A 23426-nucleotide genomic window follows, 5' to 3' on the forward strand; every position below is an offset into this window, starting at 1 on the left:
AGTGTCACAGGGTGTCTTGGTTGGGCTGGGATTAGTGACCTCTTCTCTCTTTGGATTCTAGGTGGGAGAGGAAGGGAAAAGTCATGTAAATGCTCCCTTCCCTGAAGGTATCTGCTTGGCTCACCTCCCTAGCAGCATCTCTAACATCCATCCTGGCCCTGAACCACTGCATTTCAGCAGTTATTTGCATTCCTCTGCCTTTGCTGAAGCACACATCCCTGTCTGCGAGGTCCAGGCTGGCCCAAGCTTTCCGGTTTTTCCCCCTTTCCCCGGAAAGCTTTCCGGCCCATCGCCACGTGTTGGTGGCCACCCAGGAGACGCTTTGATCAGCTCAGATGGGCAGTGCCGCCAGGAGGCTTTGCAGTCTGCCCCAGCGCTGCCGAGCTGCTGCTGCAGCAGGGCTGTCCCCTCTGAGTCCCTGACATCCCCTCTGAGTCCCTAACATCATTCCAGGGCACCTTGCAGATATTGCTTTTATTTCAGCTCCGTCTTTAGCTTCACTTAGTTTCAGCTCACTTTGGTTGACTTTGCTTTGTGAACACTGTCCTCGCTCCTTGAAAATTTAATGGGAACCCACAACTGTAATTTCTCTCCTGAGCTGCACCGATGACCACATAGGTCAGACAAATGCAAGAGGCAGTGGTTTATTTTTACTGTACTTTCAACGTTTTCAGGTGATGCTTTGCTGCAGCCCCATCCACTTTCAAACCAAAATGCTTCCTGGGATTTTGCAAGACCTTTGGTGGTCAGTGCTGTGCTCTAGAGGCCTTCCTATCTCTCTCTTTCTGCCTGCCTGCCTCCAGGTTTGCTGCGTCCTTGGCTTTATTGGTCCTTCTCCTGCTCCCCCTTGCCGGCCCTCCTCGCAGGCAATGCCAAGGGCTGGAGTTTGGGGTGGAGGCAGCTATTGTTCCAGCTATCTGCAGTGTAATGTTCCTTATGACTGTATTAAATGAAGGGCGGAGGTCACACATCCCTAGTTTAAATTAGGTTTCGGCTGACCTTTAACAATATTACACTCGTGGATCCTCTCATAACTCACCGAATAAACTCCCCGAGGGTTCTACCACCTCACTCTTTCCTTCCTACTGTAAGGATGCCCGAGGCTTAATGTGCTTCTCTCCAATTTCGCTTTGATTTCTAATCCTATCCCCTTCCTCCCCCCCAATACAGATATATTCACTCCTTTAAAGGTGGGGGGAAAGAACCTGTTCCTTTTCTCTTCTGGGAGACAGCTCTTTCTTTTGTGTCTCTTTCTTCCCTTCCCCGCCCCCCTCCTCTTTCTTGACACAATGCACTATTTATTTGCACTGAAGGATAACTAAGAAGCAATTAAAAGATCAAAAGGCACAAACACAAGTAGATCCAGTGGCAACTTGTGGGGTTTATTTTGCTGTGGCTGCTACTGCTGAATCTTCATCAAACTGCTGCCGTGTTTTTCCCCCAGCCAAAGGACACCTCTCTTACTGGGTCGTCTCTTCCTCCAAATCGACTTTTTTTATGATCGCTATTTTTCACCCCCATTGTTTGCTATTGCAGTTGTTTACTGGAAAATCACTTGTTTTTCTCAGGGAGATTAACCCTCCAAGCTTTCTTTTGTCTACTCTCAGGAGGTCCTTGTGGTGAGCTGGGGGAAGGGAGCGGGGCTCCTTCAGCTATTAACAGTAGCTTACAGCCCTGCTGACCCCCCTGCCAAGGTTGGGTCCTTTCCTTTGATGGGTTCTGCTTTTGCAGGGAGGAAAAGGTGGCTTGCTCTTTGTTAAGACCACCTCTGCTGAGCAGTTTGCGAGGACCCACAACTCGGATTTACTAAGTCCTGGGCATCTAGGAGAAGCTCCAAAAGCCCAAGGTAAGGAGAAATCTGGAGCCCTGGCACACGCCGGCAGATGCTCAGTCTCGTTGACGGCCAGGTCACTCCTTTACATTTTTAAATATCAGCGTAGGAGCTGAGAATTGATGCCCGTGGTTGAGTCTGATGTGCACGGAACTGCTTCCTCAGCACCTCCCAGATGTGCCGATGTTTCGGTTGTAGCCTAGAGCCCTGACACCGGGACTGCTGGGTGGGATGCGCAGGGACACATCCCAGAGAACAGCACAGCAAACACAAGGATGCTCGGGAGCAAAGGAAGGGATGCCCAAAGCCTAGTGAGAAAGGATAATATCCTGCTCACGTTTTCTTAGGCACGTTTAGGGCAATCCCGACTGCTGAGAGATGAAGCAAACCTCCGATCTTTGGAGGGAAAAATAAAGTACAAACTTGAAAAAAAAAAAAGGGGGGGGGTGGGCTTTTATTTCATGCTGGGGTGAGGACTGCTGCATCCTTGCCCTTTCGCAGCACTAGCTATGGCAAGCGCTACCTGAGGTAGGCCAACCTGCCGCTCAGGTCTCAGGTAGCCCCGCTCCTCTCCGCTCCAAAGAGGGTGCCCGCCTGTGGCGCAGCCTGATACGCGTGTCCCTGCAGAGGGGCACCCTCCGGGGCAGCGGAGGCTGCCTGGGGGCTGCCTTTGAAAGCCAGCGGGGTTGGGGCTCCTTCGCCTCGGAAGGCAGATCTTCGGGAGCCGATGCAGCCCGGTGTGCCCGCCGTGCAGCGGCGCGGAGCCTCGGGAGCGCCTTCTGCCCGCGCTGCTGCACACGCTCGGCACAGCCTGGGAAAAGTCCCTTCGGCTCAGGGCCGGCACTGCTCGCCTGCAGCAGCCGGCGGGAAGCACAGGCGACCCAGCCAGCGGGGACCGCGGAGGGAGGGTGCCCTGCGAGGTGCAGGGTCCGGGAGCGAGGGGCAGCGCCCATGCTGTCCGCACGCACACGCAGGGGTGGCCGCGGGGGCTCGCTGCCCGCGGCGGGGCAGGCACGGCGGCCGGGCGGCAATGCCCGTGCCATTGCCGGCAGCTCCTCCGAGCCCTTCGGCGGCCGGCGCCGACACCTGTGCCCGTGTGCACCCAGAGGGGCACCCGAGAGAGGACGGACGGGGCCATCTCCTCTCTCCCACCCCGCCGGGACTCGGGGCTCCCCGCCTCGCAGCGAGGGGCGCTCAAGGGGTGCCCCTCGGTATTTTGGACAGGGGCTCGGGGTGCGGATCCACAGCTCTTCCCTTCACCTGCGGGGCGGCCGCGGATGCGCGGAGCACCCCTCGCACCCGGGGCCGGCAGAAGGGGTAAAGCTCCCATCCCGGGTAGCGGCACGCAAAGAAACCGTGCGGCAAAAACTTTCTGTCCCCTCTTCCCTCCCGAGCTGGACTCCGGAGGGTTACGAGGGAGAAGGAGGGAAGAAAGGAAGGGAGGGAGGGAAGAGAGGGGGTTAGACCGCTCTGCAACATTATTGGCTGCGTGGCCGGGCTGGTGCTCGCCGGGAGAGCATGCCCATTGGGGGGGTATAAAAGGTATAAAAGCCGGAGCGCCCTGCTTGTCTCCTCGCTCGTGGGGCAGCAGCCGGTAGCAGCGGGCAGCGAGGCAGCCGGCCCCTTCGCACCGACCAAAGGGACGCACTCAGTAAACGCAAAAGTGAGAGCCACCCAAGGGGCAGCCAAAGCAGGAGAGAAAGAGAAGGGAAGAAAAAAAAAAAAAAAAAAAAAGGGGGCGAAAAACAACCCAGAAAAAAAAAAAAAAAAAGAAAAAGGAGAGGAAAAGAAAGAGCGAGCGAGCGCTTTCTCTAGAATAACAGAATACCTGATCGTAACAAAATAACATCCTTCAGACAAAATCCAGCAGGGACTTGACATACCAAAAAGGCAAGGCGAGGAGAACGTGCCAGGGCGCGGGGAAGGCAAGCCAAAGCCGCGATCGCTGCCAGGGCAGGAGAGCAGCATGTCAAGCGCCGGGGCACACACGGATGAGCGCTGCCGGCAGCCCGCCTTCCTCCCCGGCCCGCCGCCGCCGCAAGAAGTTGAGAGCAGCAGCGGCAGTGCCAAGGTAAGCGCCGCTCCGCGCTGCCCTCCGCGGGCAGGGCACGGTGGGATTGCCCGCGCCGTGCCGGGCAGAGCCGCGCCGCGCCGCCCGGGCACCGCTGAGCCATCCCGACCGCGCCGGGCAGAGCCGCGCCGGGCAGAGCCGCGCCGTCCCCACGCGTGTCACTAGAGGGACCCCGAGCGCCGGGCCAGGCGCGGGCGGCGGGGCGGCCCCGCTGCGGTGGGTGCGCGGGTATCCCGGGGTCCCTCCCGCCCGCCCGCCGCGATGCTGCCCGCCGCGATGCTGCCGGCGGGGCCGTGCCGGCGCGGTCCCGCGTGGGGAGGAGGCAGCGGCGGGGGCGGCGGCGCGGCCGTGCGGGGGCCGGGCCGGGGCTATGCGAGGTCACGCAGCGAGCGCTGCGCGGCCCCCGCTGCCCGCGGAGCTCCCTCCGCGCGGGGCGGCTGCGGCAGCGGGAGACGCGCGGGGAGGGCACCGGCGGGGCCCCGGCTCCGGAGACCGGCGAGATGATTAAACTCTGTTCTGCAAAACACTGCGGTGTGTTTGGTCTCGGGAGGGATAAAAATACAGCGAGGAAAAACAAGAAAGCGAAGCCAAAATGGAGTGAGAGTTAATGGTTGGCGTGCAGCCTTCGACTTTCTGTGATTTTTTAAATATTTTTTTTTCTTCTTCCTTCCCAGTTGCTTTTCCCTACAGTAATTGTTTTAAGAGCGCAACTTGGAAAGGTTTTGGCACTCTGTTGAGCAGTAGGGAATTGGGGCACATGAGGGAACTCGGATTTAGCGTAACTGTACCAGCAGATGTGGCTGCCTCCCCTCCTGCCAAGGGTGCTTCAGCAGGGTTGCTGATACGCCAGGTCTCGCTAGGGTGGTGTGGAGCAATCAAGTGTAAAAACAAGGTTTGTGTGGGTGGTTTTAAACAAGACACCTCGGGAGAGCCTCTGCTTTCAACCCAGGCTTCCTATACAAAATTTGTAGTTTTCTTTCAAATGCTGGGATGTGCCTGGGAGACTGAGGCATGTTTTTCTTTGGGTTTGTTTATTGTCAGATTGTGTGTGTATGTGGGAGGCTTTTTTTTTTTTTTTTCCCTTTTACTTTGCAGGGTTCAATGTGCTGGGATTTTTATTCCTCCTCTTGCCTTGATTTAGAGTGGAGTTGAGGAGCCTGGGTCGTGGGGTTTTGTTAAGGATGACTTTGTGCTAAGGACATCTGGAGGTATAAAACTGACTGACACTTCTGATTTGACTTCCACTGTGCTGTTTTGGACCCAACTTGACAATTTTGGTGGGGGTGAATGGGTCAGAGCTGTAAATCTTGTTCCGTGTTGTTGACACCCACACAAGTTCACTCAACCTTTCAAAGGGGCTATCCCAGCTCCTGTGAAAATTCATTAAGGGATAAAAGATTTGACACCGCAGGTCCCCTCCCACTGCTGCATGAAATTTGAGAGCCAAAATGTGTCTGCGTGTGTGTCCCAGTGCTCTTTCTGACAGGTGATCTTTTTTTCAGCCTGGCTGGAGGGCTGCTGCTCTGACCAGTCAACCCAGAGTTGTCAGTGTGTGTCTTCCCCTCGATTCCTATAGGCTTCAGCATGAGCCCAGCTTGTCTCACGGAGCACCAGAGAAAAGCATTTCTGCACTTTTCTTTTTTTAAATAAAGCAAACACAGCAGGTGAGGTCTTATTTTTAGAGGGACCGAGGAGTTGGTGCGTTTCCAGCAGTGCATACGAGCACTGTAAGTGGCCCACCCTCTCCCAGCTCGTGTCCTGGGGCTGACCTCTCCGATCCTTCTTTGGATTGTCTTTGCTTTTAAAAGCTGATGAGTGTCTTAGCAGGGAAAGCGATATCGGCCTCCCTCGGCATGCTTGTGAGAGGGGTCACGAGAGGTGGGGGGCACCAGGGGAGGAAGTCTGCCTTGGCGCTACAGCCCGGCTCTGAAGGGGTTAAAGTTGCTCTGCCAAGACATAAAGCAAGTTCAACGTGTTGTGGGAATATCATTTGCCAGTAGACTCCAGTCACCACAGTTCCCGATTTAACAGCTTAACTTGCTGTTAACTTTCCCTGATATACTCCAGGTTTTGGAAGGGAATGCAGAAAGGAGAGAGGAACAATAAAGAAAGGAGTTAAGTGAGGCTACTAAAACAGACTTAAATCCCTTCACTGGGTCCTGCCAGCTGTATTTAGAAGAGTTAAGCAAGATTGCATTTCCTTTTTTTTTTTTTTTTTAAATACAATAAATCAAATATTTCTGGGCTGCAAACCAAAATTTATGCAATACACTCTTACTCCCCAGTGGGGTGAGTAAATGGTACTGAATACCCCATTCACCTTTTTCAGCTTGATTTTTCCACAGGCACAGTAGCTCTCCTGCAGCACATATAGGCATGGGGTGCAGGCAGCATTTCCCTGCCCCACAGGCAGAGGAGGCAGGTGCCTCTCCAGGCTCACAGGGTGGAAGGCAGAAAGGTGACCCCCCTCTGGTGTGGGCTGGGGTGGGCTGCTGATGGGGATGAGCAGTGAAGACAAAAAAGTGAGGGCTAAAAATAGCAGCAGCATTGCCAGCCTCAGCCATATGAATGTCATGCAAGCCAGGTGCCAAGAATCAGAAGGTATTTTATTTTTTTCAAGCCTGAGCTAAACGGCAAAACCCCTGGTCCTCCTGAGTAGTTTTTATTAGCCTGACAACTCAGTGGTCAAAAGTTTTGTGTTTTGAAGCTTGCTTCTTCCAAGCTGTGGGTGGTTGGAAGTCTCCTTTCTGTTTCAGATGAAGAGAGAGAGGCTCTTCTGTGGCACAGCATGAGGTGATTCCTCTGGCTTCAGGTATTGCTAGGCACCTCATCCCTGTGCCTCTGCCCAAGATGTGGCTCCTGGGTGGTTTCAGCTGCCAAGGCACCTGCCTCTCACACTGGCTTGCACTATGCCTTTGCTCCTTGGCACCTTGGGGCATCATGGCCCAGCACCCTGTGCCAGGTTGGGCTGCCCCATGAGCAGGGGTGGCGTTCTCTTGGCCCTTGAGAGGTTGGCACATGCCCACATCCTGCTCCTTTGGGGTTGCCATGCTCAGAACCGGCTCAGCTCCCCACTCTCCTGGGGCTGGCCATGGAGAGGAGTAATGCAGAGAGGCAGATGTTCAGCATCTCTCACAGGCAGTCATCAGACTAGCAAAACATCAGTCTGCCCTTTTTATTTTTTATTTTTTTTTGAAGGGGTGGAGTGTGAGGGATGCTGGGATGTGCAAACTGGGGTTTTCCCCTCTGACATGTGCCACTGGGTTTGGGCTGATGACTTTTCTTTTGCTATGCTCCCTTTTAAATGCTGCACTGCTCCACAAAGAAGCAAGATTTTTGTTTTTTCTTTTCGCTGTCCAAATCCAAATTTTACAGACTGGGCCATCTGTCAATTCCCTCCTACGTTGTTCTGTTCATATTAAATTGCAATGAAGGCCAGACTGAAGAAGGAATTAGGTCAGACAGGAGGTTTTGTCTCTGTTTTTGGGGAGATATTTGTTGCCCAAGAGGCATCATGGTTTGGTTTGCTCAGCACAAGCCTGGATGCAAGGGATGCCTGAGCTGTACTCTGAGACTTGGCAACTGGGCCTTTTAGCACATTGTGGCCTCTTGGCCCCCAACTCCCCAGCAGCTGGACAGAAACTGTCGATCCAGCTGATTCAGCAGCAGATCCTGACAAAATCCTTTAACAGTCTCGGGTGGGAGGGTGACTCCACTGCAGACCTGCCCTCGGGCTCACTCCCAGCACATCACAGCCACTCAGACAGAACCCTCTCTGCTGGCAGGGGGCTGCCAAGAGGTGTTTGGGCGTCCCTGGCTGTGGGTGCAGTGCCACAAGGCAGGAATACACAGGAGTTCCAAGGTAGGAACATCCTGCACATGGCAGCCTGCAGCTGAACAGTGTCAAACTGGCTTTGTGTGTGGTGCTGGGGATGAGAGGGACATGAGGGATGGAGAGCAAAGCAGACCCTCTCCAGAGAGGGAGAGGCCAGCAGTGTGTGCTGATACCTTGTCTGAGCTTGTTCTGCTCTGATCATGCTACTTCAGATGTGAGTTACTCAGAGGAGCTTCAGGTATGATTCCCAGGATGGTCCAGGTCACCTGTGCAACCAAGAGATTCCTCTTGCATCGCCCTCTTGCACACTGTGGGCTCCATGCCCTCCTGGGGAGGAATTTGGTGCTCAGGTTGTTGGGCATCTGGCACATCTCATGCTGCCATCCCACTTCATCCCAAAGCCTTTGAGCTCTACCTGGGCATACAAAGAGCAGTAGCAGTCAGCATGGCTGGTTGAACCTGCTTTGGCAAGAATGGGACAGTGGTAGCTGTACCCTCACTTCTAGCAGAGACAGGACCTTGTCCTTTAGGGAAGTGTCCCACTTCCCTTCTGCTGCCTTATTCCTGTTCCATTTCATGTAAGAGAGGCTTTCTAGTAAAATAGGAAGGTTCTTCAACCAGTGGTGTGAATTTGCTCCTGTTCAACAGCTGAGGAGACCATGCCTGTCCTAATGCTTGGGACCCAAAACCGAAAGCTGTGCTGTCTCATGTTTCCAGTGGAGAATGAAGCCTTGGAGTTATTCACAGGGCTTAGACTCATCATGCTGAGCAGCCATTCAGTTCCTGCCACTGGTGCAGCTGGCATGGTGCTTGTACCAGCCAGGTCTGGGCTGCAGGTACCCAGCTGTGCCATGACACCCTCCTTTGGGGTGAGCAGCACCTGCTCTGGCAGCCATGGCAAGGTGGGTGCAAGCTATCCTGCATGGGTCTGCTCATCCCTGCTTGTGAGGGAGGGAAGGATCAGCTGAAAGGCTACTGGGAGATGTTGAGCGAGTGATGGCACCCTGGGAGCCTCTGTAGCCTTTGTGTGAAGTCTGGGGGCTTTTATTTGCAGAGTCAGTAGGGCCAAAGGGAGAGGGGAGGGTTTGCAGAGTTGAGTTGGGTTGCATCAAGGTGGAGGGAAACTGCAGCACTGGGTAGTAAATAAAGATGTTCTTTGCTTTGCTGCCTGGTTTCTCATTACACAGCTACTGGAAGGAGCAGGCAGACGCCAAGGTGACAGCAGAGGGAAGGGCTGGTGGCTGGTGCCTGGGCAAAGGTGGACTTGGTTGATTTCCACATTACACTTCCACGTTAGCCGTGCTCTGGATGACAGCACTGGGGCTCTCCCTGTTCCTGTTGCTTCAGGGGTGTTTCCTGGCCAGAGTTATGGGGTATTGTGGGCACCTGGAAGGAGCTTGCAGTAGAGGCAGGGAAGGCTGCCAGGGGCTTGCAGTGCAGCTTGTGCAGGAGCAGGTATTTTCTGAGGAGCACAAGTGTTTTTCCACAGAAGGTATCAGGTCTCCTCAGCATCAAATATCATCTGCTGACAAAATCTCAGTCTCCCCTTGCTTCAGAGCATCTCACCCTTTTCTTTACACTGAATGTGGAAGAAAAATGGTGTTTGTCACCTGTGCCACCAATCAACCCCTTCATGTCGGGTCTGGCTCTGGCTTGAGGAGGCCAGCATGCAGCCTGCTCATTAGCCACAGTGCCCACAGCCAGCATGAGCCCAAATGGGGATATGGGAACATGTGGCTGTCCTGAAATCCCATATGAGTGCCTTTGATGGCAACACTGGCTGGTGGCAAATCTGTCACCCCAGCAATGATTGGCACTACCTGAGACCTGGAGACACCAGCAATTGGGATCTGCACATAAAAAAAAAGGCTGAAAAAGGGACAGGAACAGGGTGGTTGGTCTGTTGTCAGCTGGAGATCTGGCCCCTGACATTGCAGCACCAGGGGCATGACTCCAGCAGTGAAAGTGATGTTGTGTTCATGTTGGAAAGGCCCAATAAACAACTGTGGGCCACTTGATAAAAAAATAAATGAGGTGAAAAGGTGCTGGTGGTAAAACACTGCAGCTTGGCAGCGTGGTGTCAGAGCCTGGTGTCATCCCTCTGCTCCTACTGTAATACAGAACAAAGTCTCTGCAGTGTGCTGAAGGGACCATTGCTACTGGAAAAGCTGTTCCTGGTCCCATCACTTGCTGATTTGAGACCAGTTTGTTCCCAGGGCTGCTGCCTCTCTTGTCCAGAGCTTTGGAGGGCTTCTGCCAGTCTTGCTGATCTCTGTCAGCACAGGCTGAGCAATACTATGGCCATCAAAACTCAAGCAGGAGGAACGTCCCCCACAGCCCACCCAGACCTTGAAACCTCTGCTTTGGCTTTTCCTGCTGCTGATCCCTGTCCTCCCGCTGCTCAGCAGAGCTCATGACTTGTAAGCATGATGCATTTCTAGCGGTGACAATTTGAGCTACGTGCTACTAAAAATTCGGGAGCAAGGGTGTCTTTATTGCTGGCAGGACCGTAGTGGGGCCTCAGGGGACCTGGGCTAATTTCCTGGCTGTGCTGCAGACTTCCCCTGTGACCTTGGGCGAGTCATTTAATCTATCCTGGGCTTCGGCTCCATCTCCGAGCATCCCGGGGGGGTGAGGTAATATTCATTAACTGATATTATTCTCGAGCTGCTCAGATGCTATGGTGATGAAAGCTGGATGTGAGATCTAGTGTCTTGGTTGAATATTAGCAAGGAGAGAGGATGCTCTGCTTGAGATTAGGGTTGCCACCCACCGTCTGCTATTTTGATGTGCATCTCTTCATTTTGAGCTTACCTGTCTGGTCAAAACTCAGTGTTCTTTGGCTGCATGCGTACTATGAGGCTCATCACTGAGGGACTATAATGCCTTGAGCCATTCATGGGTTTTGCCCCATTCAGTGGGGCGATAGCACCCTTGCTTTACACCTGCAGAGGCTGACACGGAGGTAAAGCTGTTTGCTGGAGCTGAGTCTTTGGGCTGGTTAGCAAATATCCAGGGAGTTTCCTTTTTAGTGCTCTGCACTGTCTGACACTGCCTTTACCCTCCCTAGTGATGCCTCAGGTGTGTTTCCCATGGGACCACACTATTCCTGAGGGATGTCTTCTCAGTACCAACTCATCAGCAAACACAGCTTGTGCAATCAGCCTCTTGATTGCTTGAGCCTCATCTCTCTCACATGCCTGGGATGAAAGCTCTTCTTCCCAGCTTTCCTCAAAAGCAGCTCTAGGACAGGTTGAAGCTTCACTTGATTTCGCTTTGCATGGACATGTTTTCAGACAGGGCATGAAAACCTGTCATCAGAAGAGGAAAAAACAACACCTACTAATAATAATTTAAATAAATTCTCTTTTAAAAGGGGGGAAAAATTAAAAAAAAAAAAATCACGCCGTTGAAAGAGCAGGGGAAATAAAAGCCTTTCAGAGGTAGGCTGAAGTGGGATTTTCCAATGGAAAACCCGCCTCAATGCAAACCTTGTCTGTCTGGCGCTGCTGCCCGGCGGCCGAGCGCAGGGAGCTGGCCTCACCCCAGCCAGCGGCTGTCGCAGCGCTGCCGCTCCTTCCCTGCAGCAGCAGCAGCAGCAGCAGCAGCAGCAGCATCCCGGCATGGCTGGGCATCCCCTCGGTGTGCTGCGGGCAGGGGAGGTGGCAGGGGGGGTCTGTCCCGCGGTGCTAACGCTGTGCCTCTGTCCCCAGGTGCCGAGGATGTGCGCAGCCAGGCGGATGCTGCTGCTGCTCCTGGCCTTCCTGGCCTACGCGCTGGACTCGGCGGCCGCCTACGGCACGGCGGAGACCCTGTGCGGCGGGGAGCTGGTGGACACGCTGCAGTTCGTCTGCGGGGACAGGGGCTTCTACTTCAGTAAGTGCTGGGCACTACAGCAGGTTGCCCCCAGCCCACACCTTGGCTCAGCAGAGCTGGGCCGGGAGGGAAAGGAGGGGTTTCCCAGCCTGATGCTTTTTGGGATTTCCTTGTATATGGCAGCAGGCCAGGAGAGGAGCAAGAAAATAGACACGGTCGGGGTGACAGGCATCCACTTGGCACTGGTTTTGGGGACTGTTTGGTACCATGGGGAAGCTGGGTCCCACATATAATGCTCAGGATAGTTGAATGTCTCTGGGGAACCATATGTGACTGGTTCACCAGGGAAAAAGGGAAAATCTTTACAATAGCGAGGGTGTTTGCAGCCAGCGCTCTGCTGAGTTTGGGCCCTGGTTTATTTTGAAGCTTTGCTGCCTAAGCGTTGCATCCTGACAGCAGGCAGGAAGCTGAGCACTCTCCCCTCCCAAGCAGGCTTTGCTTGGGTATAGCAGCACCTTCTTGGCTGGTCCCAAAACTTTGTGACAAAGCTTTGTGACCCCCCAGCTACCACTGGTGAAGTTGCTGCTGAAGAGTGGTGTCTTACCCCTTTGCAGGGCAGCTAATGCAAAAAAAATGCAGCACTGCTGCTGTGTGCAGCGTGCAGATGGCTTCAGACCAGCTGATTGCAGTGGGCTTTCCACCAGGATGCTTTGGGTCTTTGGACCATTGGCATTTCAATGGATTACCTGGTAAACAGGGAGGATGAGAAGTAAACCAGTGACAATGGATGCTCAGTAATCTATGGGCAGAGGTGCCTCGAGTGTAATAACCTTGTTTTGGTGTTTCGGTGTCCTGCTCTGCTTGGGAGTGGGAAGACACTGTCTTGCTCCCCACTGAGGACTGAGCCACAGGGTGACTGTCTACAGGAAAGATGCAAAGCCAAATGGAGGGGAAGAGAAAGGAGATACCAGCTGCATATGGTGCTTTTGGCAGTCTTGTCTCTGCCTTGGGAAAATGAATTAAAAAGTCACTTTCAAGTAAACAGGGTGTTTTTTTGGAAGAGTAGATTTGAGCACCAGCCTCCCTCTTGTTCCAATCTGATTGTGCAGGGAGCAATGGGGTGCTGCAAAGCTAGGAACGACTTTGGATGTCCTTTTCTAACCTGGATGTCCCTTCCCAACCTGGATGCTTTACTAGACTTGTCTCCTGCTGCCTGCTGATGTTGGGTAGAGAGAGGTGCAGGGATCCCACACCCAGCCAAAGCAATATTCAGGTTGGAAAGGGCTTCAGCTTCAGTTTTGGGCAGATGGTAAGGCTGCAGGTAGCTTTGCAGCTCTCTGGGGGCAATGCCCCTGCCCCATCCCAGCTGAGCAGCAGGATCTTCTCATGGCTTCCTGGGTGCTGCGGGCAGGTGGTGCTTTTGGGGTGCTCTGGGTGCACTTCCTCGCTGTGATGGAGCCAAGCAGTGAGGGTTTGCATGGCAGCTGCCCTTCCTCTCTTCATCTCCCCTTCTCTTACCAGCACGGCAAGGAGGCAAGTGCCTCTCCTGCTCTCACAGCTCTTCCTCTCCCTCTATATGTAGGGGAGCATCTGTCTCCCTCCCTGCTTTCTCTTCCCTCCTCCCTCTCTCTGGGGATGAAAGGGAATGGGGCTTTTGTTTTAAGGTCAAACTGACCTCCTTTCACCTCAAATAACCCAGCTGCCCAGGCCAAAATAAAAACACTTTTGAAGGCAGACAAGTCTCTTGGTGCCAAGTGGCCAGTCGGGTGCTTGCAAGGGGGTTCTTACATTATTTCTTTTTGTCCCCTCCTGTCTTTACCTTTTTGAATATTTCTGGTAAGCCCAGGTACTGGGGGTGAAACATAGTCCAATATTTTAACCCTTTCAGGATCTGACCAGCCTGTGCCATGCAAGGCTGAAGACTTTTGGGCAATGCCTCTACTTGATGAAGGTTTTGGACACCCCCATTTCACATAATTTTTCCCTCTCTAAGCAATTATTTCTGACCATGTTCATCTTAAAACTGAGCCTGGGTTTGCATTGAGCACCTCACAGCTTGGGATGTGTGACCTGACGAGCAGCCTGTGCTAAAGCAGCTGTTCACACAGGAAATAAATGACTTGGGGAGCCTCGTCCTGTGCATACCTGGGGGCTAGCTTGCTGGACAGGCTGGTAATACTGAAAAAACCAAAAATTGTACGAAAATCCATTATTGCTTTTTTTTTCTGAAGCAATTATTTAAGAACTTGTGATGCTCTGCATTCATGCAAGAGAGCACTTTGCTAGGGAAGCTGGCTGTGAGATACAGTGATCTTGCATCAGTGCAAGGGGGATGCAGGCACAGATGGTGTCCTGGGAGGCACCACGGCTGGCAGGTGCTTGGGGCTGAGAATGCTGAAGCTGCCTCCAAGAGCTGGGGCTGCAGAAGAGCTGCACTAACAGGGGCAGGGCCGGCAGCACTGAGGTTACCTAGCCTTGGGACATGTGGAAATGGTGATGCCAGCTCTGTATCTACCCCAGGCATGCGTGGGCAAGCTAGAGCTGAATCTGAGCACGCTTTGCTCTGCACTGGTGATGCTTCCTCTCAGTGACTTTTAAGTCTTTTGGCTTGGCTGCAGCTGCTGTCAAGGTGGTGGCTTTGTGCCATGGCACTGTGGCAGGGTTGGTACCCCTGCTCCCCAGGAGCCACCCAGGGACAGCAGCACAGCCCACGGAGGGATGCTGAGTCCAGCCTGGAGTGAAAAGCAGGGCAGGCCGAGAGGAAGCCTCAGCCCTGAAGTTGCTGTCATGCAGCTCTGGCAGGGAGGGAGAAGGGGCTGCAGGGGGAGAGGCGGCCGACTTCTCTGTAAACAACAGCTCCTGTTTCCTCCTTTCCAACAGCTGATAAGAATTTAGCTCTTTGCAGCCGCTTGTGCTGACGGGGCACATTCTTGCGCACCCGCCGCTCCTCCGAATAATACTAGGAAAAAGCAGGGGGGAAAGTGCGGTGCCGGGGTGGGGGAGGGCCAGGCCGGGGGCACTGGGACGGGGCCTGGTGCTGCACAAAGGCCCCCTTGTTGCTCCCAACATTCCTGCGACAGGGGCACGGGGACTGTTTACACCCAAAGTCCCCTTCCACTCGGCTGACCGCCTGATTGACCGGAGGAGAGGGGACCCAGCCAGGGTGGCACCAGCACCGTGCACCCCTCCCCACAGCATCTGTTTGGTGAGGGTGGGGAGCCAGGAGCAGTGGGGTGCTCATGCTAGGGAAGGGACCCTCCTGTCCCCCATGGCCGTGGGCACTGTGCCTCCTCTGTCACAGTGGCCTAGCTGAGCTGCAGGTACGTGGCCTCTGGGTTTTCCCAGGAACGGGTTTGGCTTTGTGCCACTTCTGGGATGCCCTGTCAGGAGAGCCTGTATCTAGGCAGGAATAACCCCAGGCAGCTGGAGGGCTTCACACTACCGGGCTTTGCATCACAGGACTTTGCATCCCAGGGCTTGTCCCCTCAGCAGCAGCACTGTAGAAGGTTTTGGTGAAGCACAGTTTTGGGAGAAGGGGAGCCTGACCATTCATTGAAGGCCAAGAGGAAGCAAGTTTCCTCAGGAGGAGGAGGAGGTCGTTGCTGTGATGGGAAGTGGCTCGTGTGCCCCTGGCGATGCCGCAGCCTGCTGCCCACGCAGTTCTCCCCTGTGGGCAAGGGATGGAGTGGCAAAACCCTCCCTGGGTTTGGCAGTGGCAGTACAGAGAGATGCCACCCATGGGCAAAAGCCAGGAAATTCAACCTTTAGTCCCTGTGTAAATTGTGTTACAGAACAAACGCTCTTCCCAATCCAGGTCAGCAGCAATATTGCTGTTAGCCAGCAATGTCCTGTTCTCTCCAGGTACTTTCTGAGACTAAATTCCTGTTTGTTATGTTTGCTTATTTTTTTTCCCTAAAGTAACTCTGCCCCGGAGGATTGTAGTGGCATTTGGCAAGGTCCGTACGGACAATTATGTAATGGAAACGTGCCCCATCGGAGAGTCACGGTGGAGCTGGCAGTGGTGCCGGCAAGGGGAACGGCTTGCAGCAGCTTTGTGCAGGAGAGAAAGAGCAGCACACTGGGGCTGGGGGCCACACATGTACCTGAGAGGCAGGCAGGGGCAGCAGTCAGGGAGGAAGAAGCTGTGTCAGTGTGGTGGTCCCCGCTGGGAGCTCACCCTGGTGGTGGCACACCTGGCATTTGCAAACACGTGCTGACGTGATCTTCCCCTGTGTACCAACACCAGAAATCGCCCTTGAAGGCACAGCAGTGAATGTAGTCCCGCTTTCCTCATTGTTTTTCTCCTCCCCTCTTCTTTCCAAACAAACACATAACTGCAAGTGGGAAACTTCTGTTTTTGAGAGGAGATATGTAACCTTTTTGAAAACCTCAACTTCTCCTCAAACCATGTGTGTCATCACTTGTGCAGCCTTCTGTTCAGCGGGAGTGTGAATGTAGCCCTTAGGGAATGTGCTAGCGAGAGGGGGTGACTTTAATTTTTTCTCTTTCTCTTCTGAACTCTCCTTCTGCCCATATCAGGATGCCTTTGTGGAGCAGCTTAATGCTTCAGCAGCCTGCCATGGATTGAGTTGGGCACTGGGATTGAGAGGACCTGAGCAGGGGCCACGTGCAGTGTGGGGTATTGCTGGAGTGCACCTCTCCCACGGATCTCACTGGGCATTGCATGCACAGAGAAGAATATTTGCAGCTGGCCCTAAGCTGGCTCCTGTCCCTGTCTCCTTTGGCCATCACCACCCAGGCTGCCTGCTCTGACACTACTTGAGCTGTGGGCACCCAACACATCTGCCCTACCTTTCAGGGAAGGGCCAAATCCAGTGTTTATTGACCACAAGAGAGAAAATTAAACTCCTAACAGTGATCTCTTCAATGAACCTTTGCCAAGGGAGAACCAGCCTTCTCATCTCCCTGTGGGGCTGGTTAAAGGTCATGCCTGAAGTTCTTCTAGAGAAAAAGAAAAGCAAGGTGGGGGCACAAGGGGGACGAATGTGGACAAGAAAGCATTTGAAGTGACTCCCAGAGGCAGGTCTCATGGTATGGGTCAGCTGCCCCATCAACCAGCACACTGATGCTGTGTTTGTTTGTGCAACCTCTGAGCATGCTGGAAATACAGCAGCATGGACCAGAGGGCTCCTGGCCTATGGGAACACGACTGATTTTAACAGAGAGCAGGTGCCCTGCTGCCAGGCTATTATAGAGGCAGCAGCGAGGTATTTTCATGGTGTTTTGCATGCCAGCATTGTGCACAGGGGGCTCCATTGTGCAGGGAGAACTGTGTTGAATATGCATGTCTGCATTGCACGTGTGGGGCTGCATTAAATGCACCCACATGCAGAACTGCATCCCACATGCACAGCTGTATTGCACATCTGGGACTGCTTCTCACATGTTGGCCTGCACTGTATGCATAGAGAACTGTGCTTTACAGCCTTTGTCCCGAGGAACTTTGCGTGGGCATCCAGGGTGGGATACCCTTCAGGGAAAGTGGTCAGCTCCATGTAAGCTCGACTTAGGTCTTCACCAAGGCCTAAGACTTGAGTGCCTGCTTCATCAGGAGTGCAGAAGTGTGGATCATGGGTCATGCACAGGGCCGGTGTGGGCAGTGCTGTGTGCTCCTGCAGGCCAGCTGGGAGGTGAGGGCTCAGCATGCCACAGTGAGCAGTGCTAGGCATTGTGCTATACACCACTCGCTCTCAGTTTTCCCTTTGCCAGAAATCTCCTGGCTGGGATGTGGTACCAGATCCTGTTTGCAAGCCCCACTGTTGCTGGCCTCTGTTTCCTTTACTCGGAGCACCTTGCCCTGGGAGGAGGTGCTCACGGCAGTGTGCAGCAGCCTAGCTGCAAACCCCACAACAGCACAAGAGCATAACCTGCTACATGCAAAAGCATGGAGAAAATCCTTTTGTTTAGGTCTGGTTTACATTCTGGAAGCCCCAATTCCCAAGCAAATTTTCTTTGCATCAGAAATTCAACTTTACTCGTCTCTTTTATTTTGAGAGGGGGAGGAAACATGGCAAAACTGATGTAAGCTTTTCCTCTGGAGCAGTTTGGCCATCATTAAGCAGTGATATGAAATGCACTTGGTCATTGCTGCACCAGACATGGGTTTTTGCATCCTTCTGCAGGCAGAAATGGGAGAGGAACCCTTATTAAAAGATTTTAAGTTTAACAGCTATTCTTGGCGGGTGTGGGAGCCTGTATTCTTTCTGCAGCTGTCTCAGAGCTGTCCCATCTGGTAAAATTTAGCTGCCTTGCTTCGCTTCACCTGCCTGAGTGTTGATCCGGCGGAGGGAGGTTGGCAGCCACAACGCTGTGCTGCTTCTTTCTAATAAAATTCGCTTGCCAGGATCAACATCAGAGACGGTCGCAGTAATCGGCACGGCGCTGGCGGTCAGGCTGGGCTTGAGCTTCCTCTTCTCAGCTGGGCCTGAGAAGGCCATCTGTGCCAGAGATGGAGGAGGGAGATAAACCCCCATCATTTAAAGTGCCTTTAAACTGCTGCTGGAGGCACGTGTTGGCATCAGTAGCATTTGTCTGGGAAATCTTAACATGACACTTGGCTGGTTTGCGGGTGCGTGTCAGCTGGTCTGGGAGAAGCACTGCTGTGTCTGAAGGATGTGGAGTCTCTGATGGCTGGTGGTGGAGGGATGCCTACAAGGAATTGGACAGGGGGTCCAGCCCAGGTTGGTGACTAATGCCAGGGTGTCTGCTGTTGCAGGTAGGCCAGTGGGACGAAATAACCGGCGGATCAACCGGGGCATCGTGGAGGAGTGCTGCTTTCGGAGCTGCGACCTGGCTCTGCTGGAAACGTACTGCGCCAAATCCGTCAAGTCGGAGCGTGACCTCTCTGCCACCTCTCTGGCGGGCCTGCCAGCACTCAGCAAGGTGAGGAGGCTGCGCAGGGATGGTGGCCCTCCTCTGAAATAAACAGAGAGAGAAAAGACAGGAAGGCCGTGGGTGGAGAGAACAAACCCCAGCTGCAAGGTCTTGTGTTTCTGCAGAGCTTTTGAGAGACAGCCACCATTGGCAAGTCGTGCCAAACAGCCTGCCAAAAGTCAGCTCTTAGTAAGGTGGGGAACCAGAGGTGGGCTGGGTCACAGAGTCATAGCATGGTTTGGATTGGAAGTGACCTTTAAAGGTCATCTAGTGCAACCGCCCTGCAATAAGCATCTACTGGATCAGGTTGCTCAGAGCCCTGTCCAACCTTTCTGTGACTGTTTCCAGGGATGAGGCAATATTTCCATGGGAGGGATGGAGGTCCAAGAAGGGAATCCCCATCTGGAGAGCGGGCAGGCTTGAGTGGAGGCTAATATTGCTGTCCCTCTCCTTGCAGGAGAGCTTCCAGAAGCCCTCGCACGGCAAGTACTCCAAGTACGACGTGTGGCAGAAGAAGAGCTCCCAGCGGCGGCAGCGGGACGCGCCCAACATCCTGCGGGCTCGCCGGTACCGGTGGCAGGTGGAGGGGCTGCAAGCGGCTGAGGAAGCCAAGGCACTGCACCGTCCCCTCATCTCCCTGCCCAGCCAGAGGCCCCCCGCGGCACGAGCCTCCCCGGAAACGGCTGGCCCCCAGAAATGAACCCTGACCAGCCGTCTCGATTTTTGATCTCCTGGGGGAGGGCGGGAGGACTGGCGATTCCCGACCCCCAAGCCCCTCCGTCCCCAGGGCCGCTGAGCCGAGGAGCGGGACGGCGGGGCACCCTCACGCCGCTCCGGCCCCAACCAAACAACTGTCACAGCAAGGAGGGGATGGCGGCGGCGGTGGCGAGCAGCACCGCTCCCACGGCATCTTCCCTTTGGGGTGGGGGGGAGGGCTCTTTCGTTTCCCACACCTGTTTCGTTTCCCCACGCCCCCGGTATTTCCAAACCTGTACTTGCGAAGGGACAGTTTGGCACTTGAACTTTTTTGCTGCTGGGTGCTGCGTGACATCCCCGGTGCCAACGCCAGAAGACAAAAGAAAGAGCAAGAGGAAAAAAGGATGTGAAGTTAAATCCTTTTTTTTAATCTTTTTTTTCTCTCGAAGCGTCCATTCCGTGTCTTTCTTGACAATAAAGTGAAAAAAACAATAGAACGGGGAGAAACATTGAGGGATAAAGATTTTTTGCCTCATTCCCACCCCACTTTTTTTCTTCTTTTTTTGGTTTTTTTTTTTTTCTTTTGGTTTTTCTTATTTTTATACCTTTCTTTTGCACCTTTAAAAGAAAAACGTACCTGAGAAGAAGTTCCGAGGAGCCCCCATCTGCGTTTTTGTGTGTGTGCTTCATTACAAGATTCCAAATCGACTTGCACCTTTTTTGAAATCACCGATGTCGGGAGAAAGAGACGAAGAGGAGAGAGAAAGCAAGAAAGAGAGAAGGAAAAGGAAAGGGGAAAGAAGAAAAAAAGAAAAAAGTGAGCTGATGCTCACTTTAAATGGAGGAGGCGTCTGCATTGCACATTTGCCACGGATTTAGTTGATTTATATATATAATATATTATATAACTTTTTTGGCAAAAAAGCACTATTTTTATGGGACATTTTGTGTAGTATCTGAAGAGGGATTGTAATGTTTAAAATGTGTTATGGTGCTAAAGTAAGTTGGAAGGGAAAAAACCCAGAAATAGCAAGGGAGGGTGGGGAGGGAAGGACAAGATAGCGAATACTGAACTTGAAATTTTAGCTTTTCGTTTTAGGAAAAGTGTGATAAATGTGTTTCTTTTCTCTTCTGAAATATAGCTTGGTCATGACCATATGAGCTAGTTGGCTGTTACTCATGTACACAGATGCACGCACACACAGAATACATCGACACGCATCCTTTTTTTTGTTTAAAAGAAACAAAAACAACACAACCACCGCAACTTAGACTAAAAGGGAACTGTTCTGGAGACAAACTATTTTGAATGGTGAAGGTGTTGCTAGTTAGAACTCAAGGCCCTGCTTCTGCACGGACCCCCTGGCCATGGAGACCCCCTGGACCCCCTGGAGCTTGGCTTCCTGAGCTGAGGGGAATCTTGCTCTTCCCTGTCCTTGCTGCAGTGCTGATGGTCCAGCGAGCAGGCAGGCAGGCAGCCCTCACACCGAGCCCCTCCAGAAGGAGCAGTTCCACGCCCTGCCATCTCCTTTTCCTTCTCTTGCCCTTTGTGTCCTTCCGGCCGGACCCTGGCATCCCTGCCCTCCTCCCCTCGCTGCCCTCCAGGGTGTGCAGGAGGAAGGGCAGCCCCTGTGCCTGGGTGGCTGCAGGGCTGGGGCTGCTGCACGGGATGGGGAAAGGCCAGGCTCTGCCTCGGGACTCGGTCAGCAGATGGGTTTGAGAGGTGGGCAGAGGGCTGTAAAATAGGTTGGGTTTAAAATAATATATATTATCTGTCTAGAAACCGTAAAAGGGGGGGGAATCAATTACATCTCCCTAATATACTCTCACTTGCTAATAAAATGGGGACACTCTGTTAACCAGTTCTGTACTTGCTTTGTCTTATATATCCATACATTTAAAACATAAAAAAAAAAAGACTACTTGAATTGTATTCTATTTCGTGGTTTGGAGGGGAGGGCTAGGGGAGTCTTGAGAGGGGGAGGATTTTAATGTATAATCCTTTTGTTTGTTATTACCTTGCAATGTTGAGCCATGAAGCCTTTGTTTAAAAAAATGGCACTGCAATACACGACAAAGAAAATCCTTTATTTATTTTATTAAATATATATGGAAAAGAATGAAAATCAGTCCAAATTAGGGAGGGGGAAAGGGAAGTGGGTGGGGTGGGAAGGCAGAATAAAAACAGAGAAATTGCAAATAATTGACTTTTTTTTTCCTTTTCATGTGTCTTTTTTTAAAAAAAAACTTAGTTTTTATTTTTTAAAAAGAGAAGTAAAAGCTTTCCTGGATGCTTTGTACCAAAAAAGAAAAAATTAAAAAAAAAAAAAAAAAGAAAACCTGTTAAGCAAATAAATATCCATCCAGAATATGAAGCCTGACTTTTTCTTTTACTTTTCATTTACTTTTCATTTACTTTTGCTCCTGGGGTGAGAGTTGGGTGGGAAGCAGGCCACACCAAGAGCCACTCCCTGTGGAGGAGCAGAGTGCACTGCAGCTCCTCTTTTCAAGCTCAAAACTGCAATAGAGCATGTGGTGCCCTTAAACACAACATGGAACCTCAGTCCTGTGGCAGATGCCACCTGAATCCCCCAGGTGAATGCCCAGTGATTCCTGGTGAGATCTGGTGTTGTTTCCCAGCAGCTGTTGGGCTTTGCTTAGCTTTTACCAGTTTGGGTTGTTCCCAGGGACCTGAAAGCTGGATGGGAAGTGAAGATGGCAAAAAAGAGCGAAGAAACGTGTCTAGGTTAGGTCTCCTGGTAGATGGAGCTTCTCTGGTTTCTCGAGGTAGATACAGCTTCTCTTTACATTTTTAGGAATCCCAAAGATCTGCTTTTTATCACGTACAACCATCATGCACCCCTGCAAATAGAAGGTAGAACACTGCAGTTCCAGTTTGGTAGTAGAACAATTGTGGGTAAAACAGTGCCCACAGTTTCTTTTAAAAATTGCAATAAACAACAACAACAACAACAATTTCACACATTTTTTCCTTTTGGGATTTTTGTGGTTGGTCAGGGAGAGTTTTGTACAGATGTAGGCCTTCCTCTGGCCATGTACCTTATTGCAGGTGGAAAAAGGATGTGTCTGCCTTTCTGACCACGTTCCAAGACCCAGTGCAGGTTTTGTTCACATTCAAATGTGTCCCTATGAAGAGTGAGGACTGATTCCATTGTGGCTTCTGGTTGTAACTGATAGAAATTTTGCTTTTGGGAACTTTGGTCTTTTTCTGCTCTTTGTTGTGTAAGGCACTGTCATGGGGGGTGTTTAGAGCTGATTAAAAAGCAAGAAAATCTTCAGCCAAATATCTTGCTGCATTCCCCATGAAGGAAAGCAACAAAGCTGGAAGCACCTTAAGGGTGATGATGATGTTTCCAAGCACGGCTCTTCATAAACCCTCTGTTTTGCCTTATCCTATCAGGAGTCTCCATGGGGCCAGACCACAGCAGCTAATTTCTTTGGCTATCAAGAGATTTCAAAATGCGCCATCTTGCCTTTTGGCTTGTTAAAGACTGCCCTTACTTGCAAGGAGAGGCAGAAACTGCCTCAGCATTGTCCTAGCCAGAGGGTGGGAGTCTGGATGAAACCGGACCTTTGCTTTGTCTCAAGTATCTTCTGTTGTCTGCAAAGGCTCTTGTCCAGGTGGCAGGTAAGTCATGGGCTTAGCCTGGGAATCTCAGACAGCAGGCCTGAGAGCAAACCCAAGCCTGCCATGTTTTCTCAGATGGATGGGCTGGTTTTTGTAATGATGCCTCTCTGTGCAGGCACAGCTCTGAGTGCTGAGCTGCTGGATTGCAGGAGCATGGCTGCAGCAGCGAGGGGCAGTGGTCCCTGGGGAGGCACAACTGGCATGTCTGAGCTTTAATGCACCTCCACGTCCAGCCCAGCTGGTCCAGGGACCTCCACCCACTGCTCTGCTGATGTGCAAGAGGGTGGGGAGGCAAAGGATGGTTTCAGCAGAGAAGTCCTAGATGCTGCTTAGAGACCCAGGAACAACTGGGAGGGCTAACCCTGCACCTTAGCCCAGCCCCAGCCCTGGCCCCTGGGTCTCAGCATTATTATGTAGCTCTGCAGGCAGCAAAGGGCAAATGTTTTTTTTTTTTGCATAAAACATCTCCTTGGAGGGCATTTTCCCAGGTGATAGCCAGAGGGATACTGGGAAAGAGGAAAGGTCTAACTTGCTGTGTGGAAGTGGCCACAGTATTTTCAAGGTATATAAATCAGTGTCTCTGGATTTGTCTGGAAACACGGGAGAAAGAAACACCATTAACCAATCATACTTT

General features: G+C 52.4%; 1 protein-coding gene across 1 annotated transcript; it reads left to right on the top strand.

Annotated features, from left to right (window-relative positions):
• Positions 1-3418: 3418 nt before the first annotated feature.
• Positions 3419-21002, top strand: IGF2 (insulin like growth factor 2). Its single transcript, XM_036385070.1, has 4 exons — positions 3419-3902; positions 11451-11613; positions 18290-18456; positions 18905-21002. Exons 1-4 carry the CDS (start codon positions 3798-3800, stop codon positions 19145-19147), a joined length of 678 nt encoding a protein of 225 aa, XP_036240963.1. The 5' UTR covers positions 3419-3797; the 3' UTR covers positions 19148-21002.
• The last annotated feature ends 2424 nt before the right edge of the window (positions 21003-23426 follow it).

The sequence above is a fragment of the Molothrus ater genome, chromosome 6 (genome assembly GCF_012460135.2).
Source record: "Molothrus ater isolate BHLD 08-10-18 breed brown headed cowbird chromosome 6, BPBGC_Mater_1.1, whole genome shotgun sequence".
NCBI classification, from domain to species: Eukaryota; Metazoa; Chordata; class Aves; order Passeriformes; family Icteridae; genus Molothrus; species Molothrus ater.

Bases quoted from the DNA above. Each gene is read 5' to 3' on its own strand.
- IGF2 (XM_036385070.1), top strand. From the start codon at position 3,798: ATGTCAAGCGCCGGGGCACACACGGATGAGCGCTGCCGGCAGCCCGCC. The intron at 11,614-18,289 runs GTAAGTGCTGGG...CTGCTGTTGCAG, and splicing joins GGACAGGGGCTTCTACTTCA to GTAGGCCAGTGGGACGAAAT. The intron at 18,457-18,904 runs GTGAGGAGGCTG...CTCTCCTTGCAG, and splicing joins GCCTGCCAGCACTCAGCAAG to GAGAGCTTCCAGAAGCCCTC.